At 40.7% G+C, this 26325-nt stretch overlaps 1 protein-coding gene across 7 annotated transcripts in view; it reads right to left on the bottom strand.

Annotated features, from left to right (window-relative positions):
* Nucleotides 1-336: 336 nt before the first annotated feature.
* Nucleotides 337-26325, bottom strand: part of LOC124774954 (epsin-2) — a 148328-nt gene continuing 122339 nt past the window's right edge. For all 7 annotated transcript variants that reach the window (XM_047249663.1, XM_047249668.1, XM_047249667.1 and 4 more), the window contains one exon: nucleotides 337-1759. In XM_047249663.1, the coding sequence (XP_047105619.1) occupies nucleotides 1554-1759 (206 nt within the window). In that variant the 3' untranslated portion in view covers nucleotides 337-1553. The remainder of the gene's footprint in view (nucleotides 1760-26325) is intronic.

Here is a 26325-nt window from a genome sequence, read left to right as displayed (position 1 = left end):
CATGTCGGTCACATAAGGAAATATCAAACAGAAGCAACTGATCTGAGTAAGTTTATATAAGAAAACACGGAAAAATTATTGTTGAGAAGAACAAAGTATTACAAATAAATTTTCCAATACCCAAATGCACGCCAGCTACAGCTATACTGATATATGTTTTGCAACAACACTTCATTGTTTAATGCTACTTCTCTGTCTAGTACGGCATGTAAATAATCACTTTCAACTCTGAAGCAGACATTCCATAAGCATCTACCAGTATTACGCATGCAGCAAAGGACTGAGCAACTTAAAGCACAAAGGATTATTATGACATGAAAAGTAAAACATAATATATTAAATGTTGTGTATGTTTTATGACACAAATACTGTAAAAGAATCTAATCACAAAAATATGCATTTACATAATTTTCCATACCAACAACATATATAATTGAGTAACTGAACTGACACTCCACCACATCCTTAATGCAGAGGTATATAATGTAGCCTTATATAATCCGACACTCCAAACCAAAATTCATTAACAGTACATGGATAAATTACAATTCTTAACACATTATAAGCTTGTCTTAGATCTGATAATACTCCACAACTTAAAATAACTGTCACATTCATGAAAATGAATCTACAAACAATGATTCAGATAAGATGAGAAAAAACTAACATAAAATACTTCAATATACAACAATCATTTATGGCAATACATAAAGTACCAGCAGTCAAATAATTGTGCTAGAACTATCAAAAAGTTTTTTCAACATACAGCTCAAATACGAGGCGTGAAAGATAAGGCAATAGAAATACGGTTTTCAGTGTCACTTACCAGTAAATACAATCATCACACTAAGTTTCTTTGAGATATTTTGTAAAATGTTGCAACTTAACAAAATATGATGTAATTACAAAGTAAAACTCACTAGATAAAATACACTTAAACTGTGTTATTTTATTTCAGTTGTATTATGAGTAAAATTTACCTCCTGGTAAATCCACTGAAAAATTACAGTCAAACTTTTAATGTAGAAATAATGGTGTAAAAATATTTTTTTTTTTACACAGCTCTGTCATTTACTATGCAGCAGTCAAATCTAAAATTGATAGCAGCTCATTCAAGCTCCAGCACTGGAATTTTAATAACCACAAAACAGTGTGATCTGCTTTTCTCAATATGTACATATACAAGACTTCATTTATAACGAGTTTCCAAGTTGTCAATTATTTTAGCAGTGCAAAACTGCACATATTAGCAAACTGGTGCAAAAAACGTACCTGTACATGAACTACAAAAATGCTTCTGCCTTTAATGTTTAATGTACAAAATATTTTGCAGAATATAGGAACTTCTCTGCTATACAGTGAGCTCATTTTCTTTTATTCTGTTAACTATTAAGAATGAATGCCATTAGCAAAGTAAGTGGCTAAGCTGCCACTATCTGATTCACTGCCAACAATTACTTCAGACTGTTAAGTTTTTGTTGTTGCACTGTGTGTTTCCCATACATAACAAAACAAGTTCCAGTACATCCTGCCTATCTGACATCAATGTCGCATTAGGATAGGAAAGGATTAGGCTGTGCAGATGGCACAAGAGGGCTCTGCAGCACAGTAGGAGCACCCCAGGGGCTGGCTGCCGGCTGATGACTCTGGTTAATCACTGGCCGTAGTGCTGGTGAAGTACTTTGTGGGTACAGGCCAGCCTGTGGCTGAGGTGGCACTCCGGAGAATGGATTCGCAGTTGCCAGTGAAGCAGAAGACACTGTAACAAGGAGACAGAAACCATTGTCAACAACAAAGCAGCAAATACTGTCACAAGGATGGTTAATGCACAAAAAATTTTATAATTTTTTTAAAATTTGTGCTCCATGATGCTGTGAGTAATTGCAAAGTACAATCATTATACTGCACTGTTCATGTCTGTAAATTACATTTTATATATAAGTGTGTTGACAACAGAAGTCTTCAGAACACCAGTACCTCATTTTCAGACAGCAAGAAACAACTATCCAAAGTGATAATCACAGCTATCAAAACACTAGATTTTTTTAAAAAATGAATAAAGCTTTGATAACTAACACTCAGAAGACAAAATACTATGCAAGCAAGAGAACATTCTTCAGGTACTTTATGTAAAATTTCAATACAGCACAGCTTTGATTATGCGAACATCGGTCAACCGAATAACCACTTAACTGAAGTGTTACTCGCACACACATCTATGTCATTACATTGCTTCATATTATTTAGTTCACAAGCTGTCCATAAGTGAATAATGCCTTGATATGCCTTGATAAGCTATTTTACACGAGTTCATAACTATGGTAAATGCAGAAATAACTTAATCTCTTTCCAAAACAATAGCTGAATAATGGAAGCTAAACTTCAGTGCAGCAAGACATTGGCTGAAGCACATATATTCAATTTTCAGATTCATTTTGTATGCAGTAAAGCTCTCATAAAGACAGTGCTTTTGTGAATAAAAGTCAATTAAGTTTAATGAGTTGAAAAGTTAATGTTTTGTGGATGCTTTCTGAAACTGTGGTTAATGTAAGTAAACCATCTACAGATATTTTAATCAGTGACTTACATATGAAACATTGTGTCAGATGTAAACAACTTTAAGGCACTATCTTTTTTTGAGGAATAGAAATAATGGAATTACACATGTGTGATGGCAATGTGACAAGTTCCCATCATGGCAATGAAAGATCATACTATTTTGAAAAAAAAAAAAAAAAAATGCTTATTTGGTCAACATTTTTGCAATCAGAAGTTGCCGTAACCACTTTGACTCAAACTGATTCCTTTTGAAAAATTTCATTAGAGACTGAAAGAAGTTGAAATCCGATCATATCAAACCTGCTGAACATGTTAGATATCCCAACAATTTACACTTTGAATATAAAAAGAAGTATAGGCAATTCATGTTTATGAAAGGACTAGGCAATTCATGTTTATGAAAAGACCTATAGACAAGTCGGCAGAAGACAATACCTCAGAGTTGCAGTCGGCTGTATGTGTCAACTTCGTGCCCCAACCTCAACCAATCACGTATCATGATTTTGTATGTGTCTTTATGACAACTCCTAAGTGTTGCCAGAGCTCTATAGAAAGCTACTGTTTCTGCCTGCAACCATTTGTGCTTCACAGTTTAAAGCTGACAACAGCACTACCAACTGTCCAGGATCGTTACACCAACTCTACTACAATGTTCCCCTTATACGTCTTTCCAAGAGTTCTCCAGAACACTTGTTTAGTATTTGCGAGTTAGTGTTTTACCTTTCGTACAAAGTTATTCCTTCCGTGTGATGGTCCTTTATATATTTTGAGAGTGAGGCATCCAAGGGTCAGAGTGTTATACAAGATCCAATAACAAAGGTAATTAAAGAATTGTGTTATGTGGAGAAGGTGAAGAAATTCAAAACTAGGCACATAAACTGGCCACACTATTACAGGCAGATTTCAGGCTAAATCTGTGAGCAACTTTAGTATTTTGTAGGTTCTTCACAGAATACATTTAGAGGGAAAGAGTACTGTTATAGTACATGTATTGTTTGTTTTTCCCAATAGTTAACATAGTGTCTGGGGTTATTTAAAGTGTGTGCATAAAGAAGTAATGCGTTTCTTAGGGAACAAAAAAGCAATTACTGGTGTGTTGGAGGGATTCAGAAGAAGGTATTTTCAGATTTAAGTAACTGATCACCACATTTTTGAAAGCAGCTAAAAGCAATGCCACTATAAGATGTAGTTTGCAATAGCAAGGCATTGGAAAGCTGCAACAGTGAAGAATCCCAGTAATTTTATTCTTGTAGTAAGAACAATAACCTCTACCCTTATGCCACTGGAATTCACTACACTTGTAGAAGGGTTGCTTAGGATAAGGGGAAGGTTTGGAGTATTTGTATTTGGAGTCTGCCATCTTACTTTCTTCAGTTACAGCGTTCCTGAGCTACAGATGTATTCATAATCTGAACAGAACACAAAGAACAGGTCATCTGTAACATACACACATTCCATCATATGAATCCTCCTTTTATTAACTGTTCACAGCAAACCAATTTAGTCTGGGACAATTTGTTGAATGACAGTTTGTAAAGTACCTGAATGAACACACAATTTATCATAACACAAGAGTTTTCAGGAAAGAGTAGACCCACAGAACGGTGTCATATTAGCATGTAGTTACTGTAAGCAGTAACATTCGGTGCAGGCTTAAATGACCGATCTTTTGTCATTACAGGAAGATCAGCAGTAACTGTTGCAGCAGTAACGGAGAGTGATTGTCATTATAAGAATCTAATATGTACAATGATAAGTTTTCAATTTTAAAATGTAATAGTTCACAGTAGATAAAAAAAAATGTGTTAATGACTTAGGGAATTTTGGGCCAGAAAGATGCTTGACCAGTAGCGACTTTGTGGGGTTGTGGTAACCTCAATTTGGAAGCCACAAGCATAACAAACTCGACACATATTGAGGACCAATATTTGCACCGACACTGTTAGAGTAATTGTAACAGTACACTATAACGCACCTGTCTCTTGAAAGAGTTAGGCCAGCAAGACAAAAAAGTACAGGTACTGTAACACATTTCTACCTGTAAGGAATATATGTGAAATAAAGTGTTTAACAACTTGAATATTACCTGTCTGACATTCAAGATACTTCCCAGTATGATAATCATCTCCATTTCATTCACCTGTCCTACGTTACTGAAGAAGACTTCTACTGCCTGTAACTTCTCATGGTGTTACAGAAGAACTAGAACACAAATCATTGTTGCTCCAGTTATGTCCACTACTAAAGCGGACACGACAACTCAACATTCTACAGGTTACGCATGTGTTCGCTGCTGCCTGCAACTGTGTAACATAACACATTGTATTAAATTGCTTTATGAAATCTGGCAGTGGCATAGTGGCACATCAGTCACTGTTCGAGGCAACCACGTCAGAAGTAGTATGGAGTAGAATCACAGATGTTCCTAAAAATCTGACATTCCTGGACTGTATTTCTTGTGATGAAGATGTCCTTACTTCAGACCCAAGATGAACATAAGTGAGACTTGTGAAGTTTAAGTGACTTAATACAATGAGGTAGGAGTAGGAGGAGGAGGAGGAGGAGGTGGTGGTGGTGGTGGTGATAACTAAAATCACCATATAGATAAATCACTAATTAATTGATGCTGAGATAGAAGTGATAGTAAATGCTTGTGGTAATGAACTTCATAGGAGTAACAGTTCTTGAAGTGAGGAGTCTGATAATTCCTATAGTTAATATTCTATCAGCAATACATACACTGTTTCTTCACAAAATCATGCTAAAGAATGACAGCTATGCTTGCTTCTGAAACACAGTGGTCTTTATATAGCCTAATCTTCAAAATCTTATCTGAAATTGCAAGGTATGCAGCCACCAGAATAACTGACATAAAAAAATTCATTTGAAGCAATCTTTTTTATGACAATCAAAAATAAAACTAGTTAAATATATTTTGAGTGTGCATGGGTATATGGCTAAAAAGGATAAATACTGACAGTGCTCACATTGAAGTATATAATATATCACTGTTTCTTAACGGTGCTTATGGATTGGGTGACGAGTCTACAAAAAGCTTGTGGTACAAGGAAACCTGCAGGGATGTATTCCCGATAATAATGTCACTAGAAATGTTGAGTAAATTATCATGTACTGTACAGCTGAATAGGAATCGACTACTTGATCAAGCCAACACACTGACAAACAAACTTCAGTTCTCAGTATTTGGGAGAAATGGGTGGTACTAATTCAAAAATTACATAATCCCGGAATAATACGGCTGTAGATGAACAGTTTCACCTGTTTCATACATCTTGCACATCAGATGGATCAGATTTGTCATGGCTGGCTCTCTCTAGACTATTAGAAGTTCTGCTGGAATGCTGTCTACTCCTGGGGCTTTGTTTTGACTTAGGTCTTTTAGTGCTCTGTCAAACTCTTCTCACAGAACTAAATCTTTGGTCTCATCTTTATCTATGTCCGCTTCCATTCCTACAATAGTCCACTTAAGTTCATCTCCTTTGTGTAGACCCTCTTTATACACCTTCCACATTTCCCTTCTTTGCTTAGGACTGGCTTTCCATTTGAGTTCTTGATATTTATACAGCTGCTTCTCTCTTCTCCAAAGGCCTCTTTAACTTTGTTGTAGGCAGTATCTACCTTTTCCTTAGTGAAATACGCTTCTAAATCCTTACACTTGGCCTCTAGCCATTTCTGTTTAGTCAGTCTGCACTTTCTGTCAACCTCATTTTTCAGATGTTTGTATTCCTTTTGTCTGTTTCATTTGATTTTCTTATTCCACCAATTAAATTCAATATCTTGTGTGCTATCCAAGGATTTCTACTAGATCTTGTCTTTTTACCTGTTTGACTCTCTGGTGCTTCTCAAGGCAACCCATTTGTCTTCTATTGTATTCCTTTCCCCTCTGTTCTAGTCCTCATGCTCCCACTCAAACTCTCAACATTCATTATTTCAACTTCCTTGATTTCCTACCTTTTTGCAGTTTTGTCAGTTGTAATCTTCAGTTAATGCCCAATTAATTGTGATGAGTCCACATCTGCCCTTGGGAATGCCTTACCATTTAAAATCTGGTTCTGAAATCTCTGTCTTACCATTATATAGTCAGTCTGAAACCTTCCATCCCTAGGTCTCTTCCATGTACACAAAGCCTTCATGATTCTTAAAACAAATGTCAGCAATGATTATATTATGTTCTGTGCAAAATTCTACCAGGCAGATGGTGCGGCAAAAGATAGGGTAGTATCAAATTTGTCTTTGGACTGAAGCTAATGACAACACCGACAGATGAACTATTGGGAGTGTTTCCAAATTCAATCTTCTTTTAAACAGTGTTTTCCAATTAAACTAGTAAACTTTGTGATAAAAATATTAAATTTTGTAAATTTTGCTGACATGAAGTGGCTGTATGTAGTTCAGTTGTATTATACCGCAAAAAAAAAAAAAAAAAAAAAAAAAAAAAAAAAAAAAAAAAAAAAAAATATATATATATATATATATATATATATATATATATATATATATATATAGTTATAATAGAGGGAAACATTCCACGTAGGAAATATATATCTAAAAACAAAGATGATGTGACTTACCAAATGAAAGTGCTGGCAGGTCGACAGACACACAAACAAACACAAACATACACACAAAATTCAAGCTTTCGCAACAAACTGTTGCCTCATCAGGAAAGAGGGAAGGAGAGGGAAAGATGAAAGGATGTGGGTTTTAAGGGAGAGGGTAAGGAGTCATTCCAATCCCGGGAGCGGAAAGACTTACCTTAGGGTGAAACAAGGACGGGTATACACTCGCACACACACACATATCCATCCACACATATACAGACACAAGCAGACATATTTAAAGACAAAGAGTTTGGGCAGAGATGTCAGTCGAGGCAGAAGTGCAGAGGCAAAGATGTTGTTGAATGACAGGTGAGGTATGAGTGGCGGCAACTTGAAATTAGCGGAGATTGAGGCCTGGTGGATAACGGGAAGAGAGGATATATTGAAGAGCAAGTTCCCATCTCCGGAGTTCGGATAGGTTGGTGTTAGTGGGAAGTATCCAGATAACCCGGACGGTGTAACACTGTGCCAAGATGTGCTGGCCGTGCACCAAGGCATGTTTAGCCACAGGGTGATCCTCATTACCAACAAACACTGTCTGCCTGTGTCCATTCATGCGAATGGACAGTTTGTTGCTGGTCATTCCCACATAGAATGCGTCACAGTGTAGGCAGGTCAGTTGGTAGATCACGTGGGTGCTTTCACACGTGGCTCTGCCTTTGATCGTGTACACCTTCCGGGTTACAGGACTGGAGTAGGTGGTGGTGGGAGGGTGCATGGGACAGGTTTTACACCGGGGGCGGTTACAAGGGTAGGAGCCAGAGGGTAGGGAAGGTGGTTTGGGGATTTCATAGGGATGAACTAAGAGGTTACGAAGGTTAGGTGGACGGCGGAAAGACACTCTTGGTGGAGTGGGGAGGATTTCATGAAGGATGGATCTCATTTCTGGGCAGGATTTTAGGAAGTCGTATCCCTGCTGGAGAGCCACATTCAGAATCTGATCCAGTCCCGGAAAGTATCCTGTCACAAGTGGGGCACTTTTGTGGTTCTTCTGTGGGAGGTTCTGGGTTTGAGAGGATGAGGAGGTTGCTCTGGTTATTTGCTTCTGTACGCTCGCATATTTTATTTTCTCAGGCTTGTCTGACATTTGGCATAACCCCCAAAGGCCTCACACTTAAAGTTCCCATCTCTGGCTGCAACCCTTCTTTCCATCAGTCCCTATACCAGTTCCAAACTGAACAATCCACTGCCCTCACCCACCTAATCCTTCACCTACACATCAACTCAGCCAATGAACACACCCGTCAACTCCTATCCTTAATAAAAGTCCTCAATCTTTCCTCTCCCACATCCACACCGGCTATTCAGAGCATCCTCCTACAGGCCAACCGCAAATTAGAGCAGCATGCCACCCTTCACCTCAAAAAACTATCCAATCTCCTGGTTTCCCACCTCCGGAAAGGCAACTCACTCACCCTTCACAACCTTTCCAGCAAACCTCAACCACCTCTCATTGCACACAAACCCAGTCTCTCCCATCTACTCAGTCTCCCACTTCCAGCTCCACTCCCTCCAAAACCTCAAAATTCCAAGCAACACAATCTGGCACCACAACACCCTAATTCAGTAGTTAACCTTTCCTCCAAACCTCTCTCCCAATCTGAAACCTCTGTCCTATCCAAAGGCCTCACCTTCAGCCCCACTCCCAGATTCAACCAAACAGCCCTCGTCAAAGATTTACTGTCCTACACTCGTACTCTCTGCTGGAAGTATCACTTTGCCACGAAGAAAAATGATCCTAATCCTACCCCTAATGATCCAACTCCCCAAGACACTATCCAAATTGAACCCTGCCTGGAACAGTTCCGTCCTCCGTCACAGCGGGACCCACCTCCTCTTCCTCAAAATCACCCTCTCCAAACCTTCCAGGAATTTCTGACTTCCAGCCTTGCCTCTCAATCCTTCTTAAAAAACCTTAATCCTACTCCCAACATCACCACTGCTGAAGCCCAGGCTATCCGTGATCTGAAGGCTGACCGGTCCATCATCATTCTTCCGGCGGACAAGGGTTCCACGACCGTGGTACTTGATCGTCGGGAGTATGTGGCTGAGGGACTGCGTCAGCTTTCAGACAACACCACATACAAAATTTGCCAAGGTAATCCCATTCCTGATGTCCAGGCGGAGCTTCAGGGAATCCTCAGAACCTTAGGCCCCCTACAAAACCTTTCACCTGACTCCATCAACCTCCTGACCCCACCGACACCCCGCACCCCTACCTTCTACCTTCTTCCTAAAATTCACAAACCCAATCATCCTGGCCGTCCCATTGTAGCTGGTTACCAAGCCCCCACAGAACGTATCTCTGCCTACGTAGATCAACACCTTCAACCCATTACGTGCAGTCTCCCATCCTTCATCAAAGACACCAACCACTTTCTCGAACGCCTGGAATCCTTACCCAATCCGTTACCCCCAGAAACCATCCTTGTAACCATTGATGCCACTTCCTTATACACAAATATCCCGCACGTCCAGGGCCTCGCTGCGATGGAGCACTTCCTTTCACGTCGATCACATGCCACCCTACCTAAAACCTCTTTCCTCATTACCTTAGCCAGCTTCATCCTGACCCACAACTTCTTCACTTTTGAAGGCCAGACATACCAGCAATTAAAGGGAACAGCCATGGGTACCAGGATGGCCCCTTCGTACGCCAACCTATTCATGGGTCGCTTAGAGGAAGCCTTCTTGGTTACCCAGGCCTGCCAACCCAAAGTTTGGTACAGATTTATTGATGACATCTTCATGATCTGGACTCACAGTGAAGAAGAACTCCAGAATTTCCTCTCCAACCTCAACTCCTTTGGTTCCATCAGATTCACCTGGTCCTATTCCAAATCCCATGCCACTTTCCTTGATGTTGACCTCCACCTGTCCAATGGCCAGCTTCACACGTCCGTCCACATCAAACCCACCAACAAACAACAATACCTCCATTACGACAGCTGCCACCCATTCCACATCAAACGGTCCCTTCCCTACAGCCTAGGTCTTCGTGGCAAACGAATCTGCTCCAGTCCGGAATCCCTGAAGCATTACACCAACAACCTGACAACAGCTTTCGCATCCCGCAACTACCCTCCCGACCTGGTACAGAAGCAAATAACCAGAGCAACCTCCTCATCCTCTCAAACCCAGAACCTCCCACAGAAGAACCACAAAAGTGCCCCACTTGTGACAGGATACTTTCCGGGACTGGATCAGATTCTGAATGTGGCTCTCCAGCAGGGATACGACTTCCTAAAATCCTGCCCAGAAATGAGATCCATCCTTCATGAAATCCTCCCCACTCCACCAAGAGTGTCTTTCCGCCGTCCACCTAACCTTCGTAACCTCTTAGTTCATCCCTATGAAATCCCCAAACCACCTTCCCTACCCTCTGGCTCCTACCCTTGTAACCGCCCCCGGTGTAAAACCTGTCCCATGCACCCTCCCACCACCACCTACTCCAGTCCTGTAACCCGGAAGGTGTACACGATCAAAGGCAGAGCCACGTGTGAAAGCACCCACGTGATCTACCAACTGACCTGCCTACACTGTGACGCATTCTATGTGGGAATGACCAGCAACAAACTGTCCATTCGCATGAATGGACACAGGCAGACAGTGTTTGTTGGTAATGAGGATCACCCTGTGGCTAAACATGCCTTGGTGCACGGCCAGCACATCTTGGCACAGTGTTACACCGTCCGGGTTATCTGGATACTTCCCACTAACACCAACCTATCCGAACTCCGGAGATGGGAACTTGCTCTTCAATATATCCTCTCTTCCCGTTATCCACCAGGCCTCAATCTCCGCTAATTTCAAGTTGCCGCCACTCATACCTCACCTGTCATTCAACAACATCTTTGCCTCTGCACTTCTGCCTCGACTGACATCTCTGCCCAAACTCTTTGTCTTTAAATATGTCTGCTTGTGTCTGTATATGTGTGGATGGATATGTGTGTGTGTGCGAGTGTATACCCGTCCTTGTTTCACCCTAAGGTAAGTCTTTCCGCTCCCGGGATTGGAATGACTCCTTACCCTCTCCCTTAAAACCCACATCCTTTCATCTTTCCCTCTCCTTCCCTCTTTCCTGATGAGGCAACAGTTTGTTGCGAAAGCTTGAATTTTGTGTGTATGTTTGTGTGTCTGTCGACCTGCCAGCACTTTCATTTGGTAAGTCACATCATCTTTGTTTTTTTATATATATATATATATATATATATATATATATATATATATATATATAAAAAAATAATAAAATCAATGTATGAGGGCTCCCAGTGAACTAAGAGGTCAGAAAGTAACTAATATTGTTTGGATATCAGTTTTTCCGATGGTCACTAATAACTGACATTTATTTCTCCCATGATCGGCACATCCAATATTTGGTGGTTTCTATACTATATTTACGTAAGACAATAAATGTTTTAAGCATCATTAAAAATTCATAAAAAACTTGTTTAAGTGTCCTTAAAACATAATAATGGAAAATTTGAAATTGATGCATGAAAATGTTATCTCCTGCAAGCCTTAATGAATCTCTGGGAACCCAAACATTTTTTCCTTAAATGAAGGTTTTGCCAGAGTACATGGAAAGAATGACCCAGTCATAATTCAAGCATATTTAGGTGATAAGTGCTTTTTAACTGCAAAATTACTGAGATCATTTGCTACAAATTTAAATGCAGACCATACAGTCTTGGTGGAACATAATCATGTGGTTCTTAACCTCTTAATAGCCTCTGGAGGTAATGAAGAGGAATTCAGTAGTACGGAAGTTTCCCACTGCACATGTCCTGTAGTGTACGAGAAGATGTATGGTCTGCTAAGTGAGTTACCTATAGGAAGATTGATCACAACCATACACGATGTGTGCAACAAAGACTTCTCCACTACTGAATTCCTCCTTGTTACCTCCAGAGACCATTAAGACATTAAGAACATACGAGGTGCGACAATAAAGTAATGAGACTGATTTTCTTTGCAAGATGTGGCAACCCTGCACACACATGTAGGCACAATATCTTTGACCTTGGTCTATAAGCTGCTTCTAGTCCAAGTGGCACATCGATGCAACTGCTCAGTCCATGAAAAAGAGCCACCGTGGTACAACAACAGAGTTAGAAAACTGCTGCGGAAGCAAAGGGAACTTCACAGCAAACATAAACATAGCCAAAGCCTTGCAGACAAACAAAAATTACGCAAAGCGAAATACAGTGTGAGGGGGGCTATGCGAGAGGCGTTCAATGAATTCGAAAGTAAAGTTCTATGTACTGACTTGGCAGAAAATCCTAAGAAATTTTGGTCTTATGTCAAAGCCGTAGGTGGATCAAAACAAAATGTCCAGACACTCTGTGACCAAAATGGTACTGAAACAGAGGATGGCAGACTAAAGGCCGAAATACTAAATGTCTTTTTCCAAAGCTGTTTCACAGAGGAAGACTGCACTGTAGTTCCTTCTCTAGATTGTCGCACAGATGACAAAATGGTAGATATCGAAATAGACGACAGAGGGATAGAGAAACAATTAAAATCGCTCAAAAGAGGAAAGGTCACTGTACCTGATGGGATACCAGTTCAATTTTACACAGAGTACGCAAAGGAACTTGCCCCCCCTGCTTGCAGCAGTGTACTGTAGGTCTCTAGAAGAGCGTAGCGTTCCAAAGGATTGGAAAAGGGCACAGGTCATCCTCGTTTTCAAGAAGGGACGTCGAAAAGATGTGCAGAACTATAGCCCTATATCTCTAACGGCGATCAGTTGTAGAATTTTGGAACACTTATTATGTTAGAGTATAATGACTTTTCTGGAGACTAGAAATCTACTCTGTAAGAATCAGCATGGGTTTTGAAAAAGACGGTCGCGCTATTCGTCCATGAGACTCAGAGGGCCATAGACACAGGTTCCCAGGTAGATGCCATGTTTCTTGACTTCTGGAAGGCATTTGATACAGTTCCCCACAGTCGTTTAATGAACAAAGTAAGAGCATATGGACTATCAGAACAATTGTGTGATTGGATTGAAGAGTTCATAGATAATAGAACGCAGCATGTTATTCTCAATGGAGAGAAGTCTTCCGAAGTAAGAGTGATTTCAGGTGTGCCGCAGGGGAGTGTCATAGGTAGGACCGTTGCTATTCACAATATACATAAATGACCTTGTGAATGACATCGGAAGTTCATTGAGGCTTTTTGCAGATGATGCTGTGGTGTATCGATAGGTTGTAACAATGGAAAATTGTACTGAAATGCAGGAGGATCTGCAGCGAATTGACGCATGGTGCAGGGAATGGCAAGTGAATCTCAATGTAGACAAGTGTAATGTGCTGCGAATACAAAGAAAGATAGATCCCTTATCATTTAGCTACAAAATAGCACGTCAGCAACTGGAAGCAGTTAATTTCATAAATTATTTGGGAGTACGCATTAGGAGTGATTTAAAATGCAATGATCATATAAAGTTGATCGTCGGTAAAGCAGATGCCAGACAGATTCATTGGAAGAATCCTAAGGAAATGCAATCCGAAAACAAAGGAAGTAGGTTACAGTATGCTTGTTCGCCCACTGCTTGAATACTGCTCACCAGTGTGGGATCTGTACCAGATAGGGTTGATAGAAGAGATAGAGAAGATCCAACAGAGAGCAGCGCGCTTTGTTACAGGATCATTTAGTAATCGCGAAAGTGTTACGGAGATGATAGATAAACTCCAGTGGAAGACTCTGCAGGAGAGACGCTCAGTAGCTTGGTATGGGCTTTTGTTAAAGTTTTGAGAACATACCTTCACCGAAGAGTCAAGCAGTATATTGCTCCCTCCTACGTATATCTCGCGAAGAGACTATGAGGATAAAATCAGAGAGATTAGAGCCCACACAGAAGCATACCGACAATCCTTCTTTCCACGAACAATATGAGACTGAAATAGAAGGGAGAATCAATAGAGGTACTCAAGGTACCCTCCGCCACACACTGTCAGGTGGCTTGCGGAGTATGGATGTAGATGTAGACGTAATAAAAATATCTCCAACATCTAGACAACTTTACCAGTAGCATCTTCTGCAAGCAGAAATGGAAATGATGGCAATGATAATTTTTAGAAAGATCTCTGCAAAGCTTTAGTTTCAGCCTACATCCCTTTCAATAAATTAAATAATGTAGAATTTCGAGGGTTCCTCAAAAAATATACCAAACGAAAAGTTCATGATGAATCAACAATAAGGAAAAAACTATCTTGGCAAAGTATACGAAGAGGTAAGTTTAAACATTTATTTAATGAAATTAGTTTGCATGTCAGCTACCCCCATATCTTCCACCCTCCATTTAAGTTTCATGAAAACTTTTCAATTTTTTAAAGAATTTTAAATCTATTATTCAAAAATATTTTAAAATCAAAACAAAATTTTATATGGCCTGTAGTGTCAACATGTTTACGATCAAGTAACATTTTTAATATATTTTGTTATACTTATCCGGCCCCCCCCCCCCCAAAAAAAAAAAAAAAGTGAGACCCATATTACTATGGCTCTTCTTTACAAATTTTCAATAAAATAATTCTTTTCAGGTAATACAAGAGATCAGAGATATTGGGGATTCAAACATGTGGTTATCTGTAGATGAAACGACTGACTCAAGTGGGAGATATATTGCCAACATTGTCATTGGAAAAATGGCGGAATCTGAACCAGGAAACCTCATCTCATTGTCTTCAGAGTACTGGAAAAAACAAACCATTCTACTATTGCTAGGGTTGTTCGTGATGCATTACGCATTTTGTGGCCCGCTAAAGAAAACAAGGAAAAATTCCTGGTGATAGTTACAAATGCAGCAGCATATATGATTAAGGCTGCTAAAGCTTTGCAGGTATTTTATCCCAAGGCAGTTCACATAACTTGTTTAGCACATGCTCTTCACCGACTGGCTGAAGAAATTCGAGCGTATTTTCCAGAAGTAAATGCCATAATTTTCTCTGTGAAGAAAGTGTTTGGGAAGGCACCATCAAGAGTAAAATTATTTACTGAAATGATGCCAGGTATTTGTTTACCCCCACAGCCGATCATCACGAGGTGGGGACCATGGATAGAAGCAGCTCCGTATTACAGTGAGCATTTAGAAGACGTGAAAATGGTGCTGGACATGATGGATAGAAATGAAGCAGCAAGTATCCCAGCTGCAATTAGTGCTTGCAATGAGGAGAGTATCCAGAGTAAATTTGTGTTTATTAGGACCTATTTCAGTAAACTCCCAGCCACAATCACATGTTTGGATGTAAAAGCAATGCCTCTATTTTCTGCCCTTGAGGTCTATGAAACAGTTGTCGTTGGAGACATACCAGAAGAAATAGTAAAGCGTCTTCGCAACAGAATTGAGAAAACTGAAGCAAGGAATCTAGGTTTAATGTTCCTTTGGGATGTGAATAATGTGTTACAAGGAGAATCTGAATAACAGCTTAATGGTTATTCTGTAAGTGACATAGCCACTTTTCAGTACTGTCCTGTGACTTCGAGTGATGTAGAGAGAGCTTTCTCTTCGTATAAAAACATTTAAAGTGACAGAAGGAAATCATTTCTTCCAGAAACTGTGAAAATTTTTTAATTGTTTATTGCAGTAAAAGCAACTGATGCTAAAATAGGCTCAGAGAAAGAGACAGACAGACAGTAATAAATATTAACTTTGTTAATTAATGTTTTAAGAATAACTGTATAATCAGATTACTTTAGGAGGATTAAAAGATGTGAGAAAGTTGAAATAATGAATTTTATTTATTATGCATATTTTAAAGTTTTTTGAGCATATTTATCAGATTTTTAATGCATAGATGCATGCATATATTCATACTTTTCACTGCATATAAATCCGAGCACTAGTCATAACAGTAAAAGCAAGAAGGCTACAAACATAATGGACACCTTTTGTACTGTGAATGATACAGCAAGATGAAGGAAATATGGAAGTCAGCAGGTGGCCATCCCCGGGGGTTCTGCATGTAATAGAAAATGTTCCACCCACAGCTGTTCCATCAGTGATCCTCTGTAGTCAAGAGTGCCCACTATTTAACAAAGTGCAACAATCAAAACAGAAAACATGGTGTGGCAGAAAGGAGGCCAAATGAACCTAAAAGTGATTAAAACAGAGTAAAAAAGGTGTGAAAGACTAGCCTGGTCAAGCAGGTAGGGTTGGTGATCCCACTGATCTAGCATACAATGGGAGACAAACCACCCCCAACTACTCTGTCCTGGTAAATTAAAACCATTTAAATGGGAATAAAAACCCCTTCACAGAAAAAAATGAGAGCCAGTTCAACCATCTATGAATTTTCTGCAAATATTAGATGAAACGAGTCCCAAAGTACGTATTTAGCATGGACAGCAAAAAGAATGGGCTTTCCACCAAGTTATGAGCCCCTGTCTGTAAGGTTCCATGACCACAATTTCAAGACAGTTGATTACACAAAAGAAAACAATGGTTTAATCTGTTATGACCAATGCAGAGACGACATAGGGCTGTGGATTCTTTCTGGGAGAACCAGAAGGAAGAACACCATGCTGCTGTAGTCTCCTTGATCGTGCGGAGTTTATTAGACGAGGCAGCGGCCCACCAGATATTGTTCCATTTTCGAGTGAGCAGAAATCTCACTTGCACCCACAAATCTGCACCTGGAGTCTGCAAAGTGAACGGGAGCTATTAAGTGCTCCTATAGCCAAACAGTCTGGCAGTTCATTCCCTGGGACATCCACACAACTTGGAGCCCAGAGGAAGACAACTGAGCAGGAAGCACAATGAAGGTCTGCAAGAAGGTAATGAACAGCGGAGACAAAAGGTTAGCTAGAACAGCATTGGTCAATAGCCTGGAGACTGCTCACTGAGTCAGTGCATATTAAAACACAGTCAAGGAAGGCCAGTTTAAAAAAAAAAGACAGATTTTCTAACAGCTGATAGCTCTGCTGTAAACACACTACATGTTCCCCACAGTGAATGGCATTCCATACTGGCAGGTGATGCAAAAGCATACCCCATCTGATCCACAGTTTTAGAGCTGTCGGTGTAAAAGATGGTAGCACTCTGGAACACTTAGAGAATTTGATGAAAACAGATGCTGAAAGGTCATGGGGCAATTGAGACTTTAGGACCTTGGAAGAGATCGGTCCTAATTTGTGGCCTGGGCACTAACCAAGGGGGATTGCATGAGAAAACGCACGGAGCACAGTCCAGGGAGGGGAGATGGAGACCTTGGCACGGGGAAGTTAGGTGCAAGCCAACTGGTAACCTCACCCGAGGGCGGAAATCAGGACGACGACGATGACACCCTTAACATGTAAAAAGACTGGGATATGTGGGATGATCACGGAATTATTGAATGGAAATTGTGTAGGAGACCACGACTTGGTACCATCAAATGTAAGGAGGGAAAGTTCCTGCTTCAGCAAGGAGATTGCTTATGGGATTATTCCAAAAGGCACCAGCAGCCAGACACCTGCCACAATGGTGGACTGAGTATAACAGTTTCAAAAAAGAAGGAGCTGCTGAGCCATAAACCTGGCAACTGTAATCCAGTAAGCAGGGCCCAGTAAATACAGATAAGAGTAGCACAATCCACAACCAAAGATGTGTGGCCAAGGAAGCAAAGAGCATTAAGCTTCTGCAAGCAGCTAGTCTTCAGGTGACAAATGTGGGGCAGCCTAGTAAGCTTTTTATAAACAAGTTGGTCCACGAAATGGAACTTTGCTACAGTGTCCAGATGCTGGATACATATGCAGCATTCTGGCACTACGATGGCAGAAATGATAGGTATGCATTTTTGTATGAGAGCAATGGAAACCAGGGGAAACAGCTCACGCAGTGGCCTGATGGATGACACCTTGGAGCTGGCATTCACCAGAGGCTACCGAGTGGGAGCGGTATAAAATGCAAAACTCATCTATATACAATTCAGGGGTGACTAGCGGTCCAACAGAGGTCACTAGCCCATTGATGGCGATAAGGAAGAGAGTGACACTCAACACACAACCCTGAGGGATGCTGCTCTCTTGGACCTACAGAGAGTTGAGTGAAGTGCTGACTTTTACCCATAACAATCACGGGGATAGAAACTGACAAAAATCAGTAGGGGGGACTCAAAAGCCCCAGTCATGGAGGGTGAGTAAAATGTGATGACGTCAAGCAGTGTCATACGCCTTATGCTGGTCAAAAAGATTGCAACAAGGTGTTGTGTTTGAAAACACCCTGTTGGGTTGCTGTTTTCAATCTAGGCAGATGTTTGGTTGTGGGTCCAGGGCGTATACGTGGGAAAAAAAAATTCCTGGATTTCTTGGTTAAAAATACACTTTTTCATGGGTGAATACATATACTGTCAAGCACTTGCTTTCTGATAGAAAAGCCAATTATGTGTAAAAGTGCTCAGGAACTCACTCTGCACTTTTGCCATTGCTACAGCCTGATTTTTAATCTATGAGAAAGTTAAAATAAATGTGAAGAATTAACCTTGAAACTTGATCTTTTTTAGTGTGTGCTACCTTTTAAGATATATCAAACACAAATGTGTCAGTAAAATTTTAAGTTATGGCATAAATGGCTGGTCTTCTGGGCCAACATTTTTCTAATTGCCTGGTCCTCAGAGATAAGTTTTGAATGAGTTTCTAATACTCTGTGTTTTAAGAAATTCATCGCACATTCCCGCATGCAACGTACATCATCTTGCGTAAAACAAAACTTACTTTGAAAGTAATGCTTCTCAAACCACAATTCACCTATTAGAAATGTAAACAGTTGTGACATCACACTCATCGAAATGAATTCATCAAGAGCAGTAACCACCAAAAGCAGTCCATTGTTAGGAAGTATTGTGTAATCTTTGAGACATTTTGCTGTCAGCAAACAGAAACTTACACTCTTTTTAAATCAAGATACCAGCTGACGACTTTTGATGTGACCTAACATCCAAAATAACTTGACATTAAAAAAAAGTATTATAAATATATCAAGTAGTTTTAAATTTGCAAAGAAACATATTCATGTTCACTCTATTTTTGTATGCAGCACAAGGTTGAGTTTGTGATTATGGAGTATTTATATGGCCTAAATAGCCTAGGTTTTAATTTTGATTCTGGAACATTTATTTTGTGCATTCTGATCTAAACCCTTATTTAAGGAAAATCCTCTTTTAAGGAATAAATTTTTTGGTCCCCTGAGATTCGTTAAAAAGGGGTTTTATTGTATATCAGAGGGAGACAACATAGACAACAAGCCATTGTGTGATGACAGGCTGATGTCTGCAGGTTAAATCCAGACTCAAATAGGGAAACCAATGATCATGACATGGCTGGAAACTTGTCAGATACAGCTTCCAACGTAGTATAAGTTTTATAAGTAATCAATAGAACCTAAGCATATAAGAACAACTTGGTCACAACAAGATCTACCACTGATATTAGTGTCATGAAATATTGTAAAGAGTTTTAGGTACTAGTTAGCAATTTCACAGTAAATAGCATCAGTGATGAATTATAGATATGTAAATGATGGTCAGCGGCTTGAAGTAAAATTCCAAGACACACACTGCCACACACAATAAGTGAAGGGACACTTCTCTTTCTATCATCTTTCTATTTTTTTCTTCTAAACAACACAATGGCAATATTTCGTTTTCCAAACATTGTTAATTCGAAAAATTTTCTCCATTGCTGCAGGAAAAAATAAAAAGAAACAAATGAAAATAATACAAAAACTAAAACAAAAGAAAAAAGATAAAAACATTACAAAACAAAGAAAAGCAATAAGAATAAATGAAAAGCCCACCTCCAAGAGGCGGCACATGGGTGGGAGGGAGAGGGGGTGGGAGGTGTTCTATAAGATTCCTTTGGACCTCACACCCCATCACAGTGGCCAAGAGACAAAATAAAGACCCATCTTAAGAATTTAGATGGTGAGTGAATAATAATAATAATAATAATAAAAACAGCAAGTGTGCACTGTGTTTTGTTGTTGTAAATGGCGCATTCTCTTTGCAACAGGAAATGAATGATGAAAGGTGGAAGCAATATATAGCTTGTCTATTCCAGGAAAATGAATTTTAAGGCAATATTAGCTGAACAGCAGAATGAGATAGGACACTGCAAAGACTCAAGTCAAAACGTAGGCCCTCAAGTAGTTGACATTCCTATCAGAGTCAGAGATCCTTGGGAGAGCCAGACAGGACAAAACTATTCCACTGAATATTGTAATGTGTCAAACTTTTTGGCACACTATTCTCCTGGAAAGTTGATGATAGACTGAATTTACGTTATTTTTAATAATGGCATTTACAGTGGAACTTCGATTCTTATGTTTTCCGATTTTACATTTTTTTCGATTCTACACCACAAATTCGTAGCTCCTGTGAAAACCCCATTGCATCAACACTAAAAATTCCTTGTTGTTACATTTCTTCCTAATAAGGTTTACTCAATTCTATGTTTGTACTAGATCTTTTGCTTGACTTCGCTCCGTCATTTTCTTCCTACTGACATCTGATGTGACTGAACGAGTTATAAGTGGCAAAAAAGAAAGATGGTTTGCACTGTGGATCATGATGGAGTAAAGGAAATATTTTGGTCATTGCAGAGAGGGGAGGTGAGAGAGAGGAAATGCCTATGTAATCCACGATCTACATTGCCAGCACAACTTGCAATGTTTACCTTCGCCACACAATGATGATGGTTCGAGTGTGTTTCATGCTACTTTTTGCAGGAACTGACAATCATGGTGGCTTTGTGAAGGCAACCAGGAACGAGGGTATCGATCTGTCGATTGCTATAGCATCAAGTTGATGTTTGTTAATGTGTTAGTGACAGGAGAATCTCAGTTGCAGCAAGACCTCTTTAGTGGAATATATTTGTGGTTGCACAGCATGCAAAATATTTGTGACAAGAAGGAATATGAATTTTATTGCTGATCTTTGCATTCACTTGAATGCAAGCTGTCTTCTTCGGTTCCTGCCTAACTAGACATTTGGAAATCACATATTCAGAAAAAAACAGGCAAATATTTATTTCATCCTCCGTTCTCTAACCAGACAGAAATGTTTAACAACATCAAACTGTAGAACGTATTGTATTACAATCAAAACTAACATGATAAAAAAAATTACTGGCATACAGCGAGTTGCGATCCTCTAACTCGGCTAAACACGATGTTATCTATTACGCTACAGATTACTCGTGTGAATTTTGTACTGTGCATTACTTAACATCTCTTGAAGCCTTACATCATTGATGCTTTATTAACTGACATATAATGTTAAGTGTGATGTGTTTATGATACACTTTAATTGCACCATTGCTTTGAAATGGCATACTCCGCACATACGCACTCAGCAAAGGAAATGAATAATCGAAAGATATATGGATAGGGGAGATGCTGAGTCGCAGATAGGCACAACGAAAAGACTGTCACAATATAAGCTTTTGGCCAACAAGGCCTTTGTCGAAAACACACACACACACACACACACACACACACACACACACACACACACACACACACAGAGAGAGAGAGAGAGAGAGAGAGAGAAAGCTCTCACACATGACTACAGCCTCTGGCAGCAGAAGCCACACTGTGAGCAACAGCAGCAGTGCACGATGGGAGTGGCAACTGGGCTGGGGTTAGGAGGAGGCTGGAGTGGAAAGAGGGAGGGATAGCAGGGTAGGGATGGGGGACAGTGAAGTGTTGCTGCTGAGTGCAGGAGAGAGGGTGGGGGTATCGGAAAAGAGAGAAGTAAAAACACACACACAATGAGGGCTGTGTAGTACTGGAATGGGGACAGGGATGAGACTGAATGGGTGAGAAAAATGACTAACAAAGTTTAAGGGCAGGAGGGTATGGGAACGTAGGATATATTGCAGGAACAGTTCCCACCTGTCCAGTTCAGAATAGCTGGTGTGGTGGGAAGAGTCCGTATGACACAGGCTGTGAAGCAGTCATTGAGATGCAGGATGTTGTGTTGGGCAGTATGCTCAGCAACAGGTGGTCCACTTGTTTCTTGGCCACAGTTTGTTAGTGGCCATTCAGGTGGACAAACAGCTTATTGCCTGTCATGTCCACATAGAATGCAGCACAGTGGTTGCAGCTTAGCTTGTACATCACTTCACTGCTTTCACAGGTTGCCCCACCTTTGATGGGATAGATGATGTTTGTGACCGGAATGGAATAGGTGATGGTGGGAGGATGTAAGGGACACGTCTTGCATTTAGGTCTATTACAGGGATATGAGCCATGAGGTGAGGCACTGGGAGCAGGGGTTGTGTAGGGACGTGCGAGGATATTATGTAGGTTCGGTGGACAGAGGAATACCACTGTGGGAGGGGTAGGAAGAATAGTGGACAGGACATTTCTCATTTCAGGGCACGACAAGAGGTAGTCAAAACATTGGCAGAGAATGTAATTCAGCTGCTTCACTCCTTGGTGATACTGAGTTACGAGGGGAATGCTCCTCTGCAGCCGGATGGTGAGACTTGGGCAGGGTGTGGGAGACGGGAAAGATAAGGCACGGGAGATTTGTTTTTGTACAAGGTTGGGAGGATAATTATGGTCTGTGAAGGCCCCAGTGAGACCCTCGGTATGTTTTGAGAGGGACTGCTCGGCACTGCAGATGTGGTGACTCATGGGTGGCTGGCTGTATGGAAGGGCCTTCTTGGTATGGAATGGGTTGCACCTGTTGAAGTGGAGGTATTGCTAGTGGTTAGTAGGTTTGATATGGACAGAACTACTGATGTAGCCATCTTTGAGGTGGAAGTCAACATCTAGGAAGGTGGTTTGTTGGGTTGAGTAGGACCAGGCGAAGCAAATGGCGGAGAAGCTGTTGAGATTCTGGAGGAATATGGATGGGTGTCCTTATCCTTGATTCAGATTGTAAAGATGTCATCAATGATTCTGGGTGTTTGGGAAGGATTCTCCTAGATGGCCCACGAACAGGTTGGCATAGGATGGTGTCATGTGGGTGCCCTTAGCTGTACCCAGGATTTGTTTGTAGGTAATGCCTTCAAAGGAGAAGGAATTGTGGGTGAGAATATAGTTGGTCATGGCAACTAGGAAGGAGGTGGCTGGTTTGGAACCCGTCAGGCCTTGGGAAAGGCAGTGTTCAACAGTGGTAAGGTCATGGGCATTAGGGATGTTAGTGTGAAGGGAGGTGGCATCAACAGTGACGAGCAGGGCACCGAGATGTGAAGGGAAATGAACAGTGGAGAGTCGGTTTTCTGATAACCCCCCACCCCACCCTCCCCTGTCCCCCTTCTCACCTCCAGACTGCATCTAGCTGCCGAAACCCCTCTCTCCATCTCGTCCTTGCTCGTTCCACGGCAGCACTTCACTGTTCCCACCCCTACCCTGCAATCCCTCCCCTCCCCACCTCAGACGCCTCCTTACCCCCACCCTGTTGCCACTCCTGTCATGAGCTGCTGCTGTTGCTCGCAGTGTGGCTTCAGCTGCCACGGGCTGCAGTTGTGTGTGTATGAACGACTGTCCGCTACTTTTGACAAAGGCCTCGTTGGTCAAAAGCTTATATTGTGACAGTCTTTTTGGTGTGCCTATCTGCAACTCTGCAACTTCGCTATATGGTGAGTGGCAACTTTCCTTTTCTAATACATTCCATCTTGGATTTTCCATTGTTTGAGAAATGAATAGTCAAGGTACACACAGTTTACACAGGGGTCATTCACAAGCACTCACAAATTCAATAGTTAAAAGCCCACTAGTGACGTCACAGCTGCAAAAAGTAGTGAGAAGCCGTGTCCACACTGCCACCAGAAAAATTATTTCCTGCAGAGTTTCACATCTGTTTCCAACTTTCTTTCTTGTCTCTGTTTCTGTTCACACTGGCAACGAACATTTCTCAGTGTATTCACATTGTCTGCAACATTATTTTTTGTATGGTCTGCCACATCATGTCAAGAGACGACAAAACTGTAATATGTGCTGCTGCATTATTAACACTCTATAGTTCATGCTAACAAAATGAAAGACACTGTAATCATTCTTTTTTATTTACTTATCATGACATGACCTGATGGTCATAAGCATTTCTCTGTTTTGCAGCTTTATAGAATAAGGTTGCGCTTATCAAAGCATTTCATTATTGGTTTAAAAACTATGATAATAGAGATTTTGTGTAGTAGTTATAATGGTTGATAAAATCAGATTAGTAGTTGTATGAAATTGAATTGTTGTTTTGCTTACAGTTGTCATCTTTGGTGAGTAAAAACATACTGAAGAACAACTGGTGGGAAAAGCTTGTTACATATGGGAACTGAATATGAAGACAGCTCCAGTTTCTGTAATTTTACTTTGGTACATGTAACGATTTTGAGTTTCTGGCAAATATGGAATCACAATTTCTTAAAAAAAAAAAAAAACAGGAAAGCAATTACAATCAGATACACTGTTACTCTTAGTTTTTTGTCAATGGGAGATTCGTCCCAAAGTCCTGAGTATTTATTTCACATTTCGAAGCAAGCTGCGACAAACGATCTTATTTTATTTTCTACACAGTCTCTCTCAGTATTCTACCAAACGTAGCAGCAGTTTTCTGCAGAGCATCTTGTACTGCTTGCTTCATATATTCCACAAGCAGCCGTAAGCTTGGTACAAAGATAACAACACATCTGTCTGCTGCCTCCCCCGCCCCTTCCTGTGGCCACTGATTCCGCAAAAAGCCCTGATGCAGTTGATATCATTAGTTCTTTCCCTTTTCTTTCTTTTCTCCCCCCCCCCCCCCTTCAATTTACTTAAAAAGTGAAGTAATGAAATGTAAGAAAAGTAAAGGATTTAAGTTGCAATAGAAAAATTATTAAAGAAGTACATGCTTTCAAGTATCTAGGAAGTAAATTAACCAAAGGAACATCAAGGATGAAATTTGAGAGAGAACAGAACATTGTTCAAAATTTTTTAAATTTATATTGAGCATATAATGATCAGCCAGAATGTATGACCACCTACCTAATAGCTAGTATGTACACCTTTGGCAGGGATAATACTGGGGAAATGTTATGGTATGGATGGAATGAAGCCTTGGTAGGTTGCTGGAGGGAGCTGGTATTATATCTGGACACACAAGTCACTTAATTCCCTTAAATTCCGAGGGAGGGGGGCAGTGAGCTCTGATGCCATGTTTAATCACATCCCATATGCACCTGATCAGGTTCAGATATGGTGAGTAGGGGGGGGGAGGCAGCATGCCACCTGGAAGCCGTCACTACATCCTCAAATCACTCGATCTGCCCAGTATTAAAGTCTCTTGTTAGTTCTGCCACAGTTCACCGCCCGTCCTTTTTAACCAGTCTAGCTAGCTTATGACACCCGACATCTGTAATGAAGGGTGGCCACCCAAGTCCACGTTGTCCGGGTGTGATTTCAGCCGGGTTTTGCCATATGCTGAAGACACCCATCATAGCACTTCTTGAACATCCGAAGTCAACAGCTTCCAAAATGCACACGCTGAGCTTCCAGGCCATCACAATCTGCCCTCGATCAAACTCAGATATATGACACGGCTTCCCCATTCTACACATGGACAGCATATTCACTGATACTACATGTACTGTGCATACGTCTGATTAGTAGTCATTCCTCGCCAGGTGACGATGCTATTGCCTGGACGGGTTTATATTGATAGTAGGTCAGTGGTCATACAATTCTGGCTGATCAGTATAATTAGGAAGAGCAAAATACCTGCTAAAGCAAGGATTATGACAGACAAATCATTATCTGCCACATCTGACCAATCAATCAGAATATTGGACATGGACAAAGAGAGATCTTTGCAGAATACAGTAAAATTTCGTTCATACGTTTTTCAAGGGACTAAATGGAATGTTTCAGCAACTGATGACATGCTGCATGAGCATTTTACGATAATGCAACTTGAAATTATGTATTACTCCAAGGCCAAGTGGCTGGAGCTCACTCATGCAATACACTGGAAAGAATTCCACGGTCACATTTCTCAAACAGGAAGTAAGGGGAGGATGTGCTGCACACCTGTCTACGAACAATAAAGTCTTCCAGCCTGCTGCACCCATTTTTGCATCGGCACTTCGAAGCCAGCTTTTGAAAACTTTTGTCGTAATCCACGATTTCTTGTTACTAGCGTATTTTGTGGGAAATGTGACAATGTTCTTAAAACAACGGGGC

Source organism: Schistocerca piceifrons, chromosome 2 (genome assembly GCF_021461385.2).
Source record: "Schistocerca piceifrons isolate TAMUIC-IGC-003096 chromosome 2, iqSchPice1.1, whole genome shotgun sequence".
NCBI lineage: Eukaryota > Metazoa > Arthropoda > Insecta > Orthoptera > Acrididae > Schistocerca > Schistocerca piceifrons.
The sequence above is the reverse complement of the archived record's forward strand: the minus strand, read 5'-3'. Positions and strand labels throughout refer to the sequence as shown.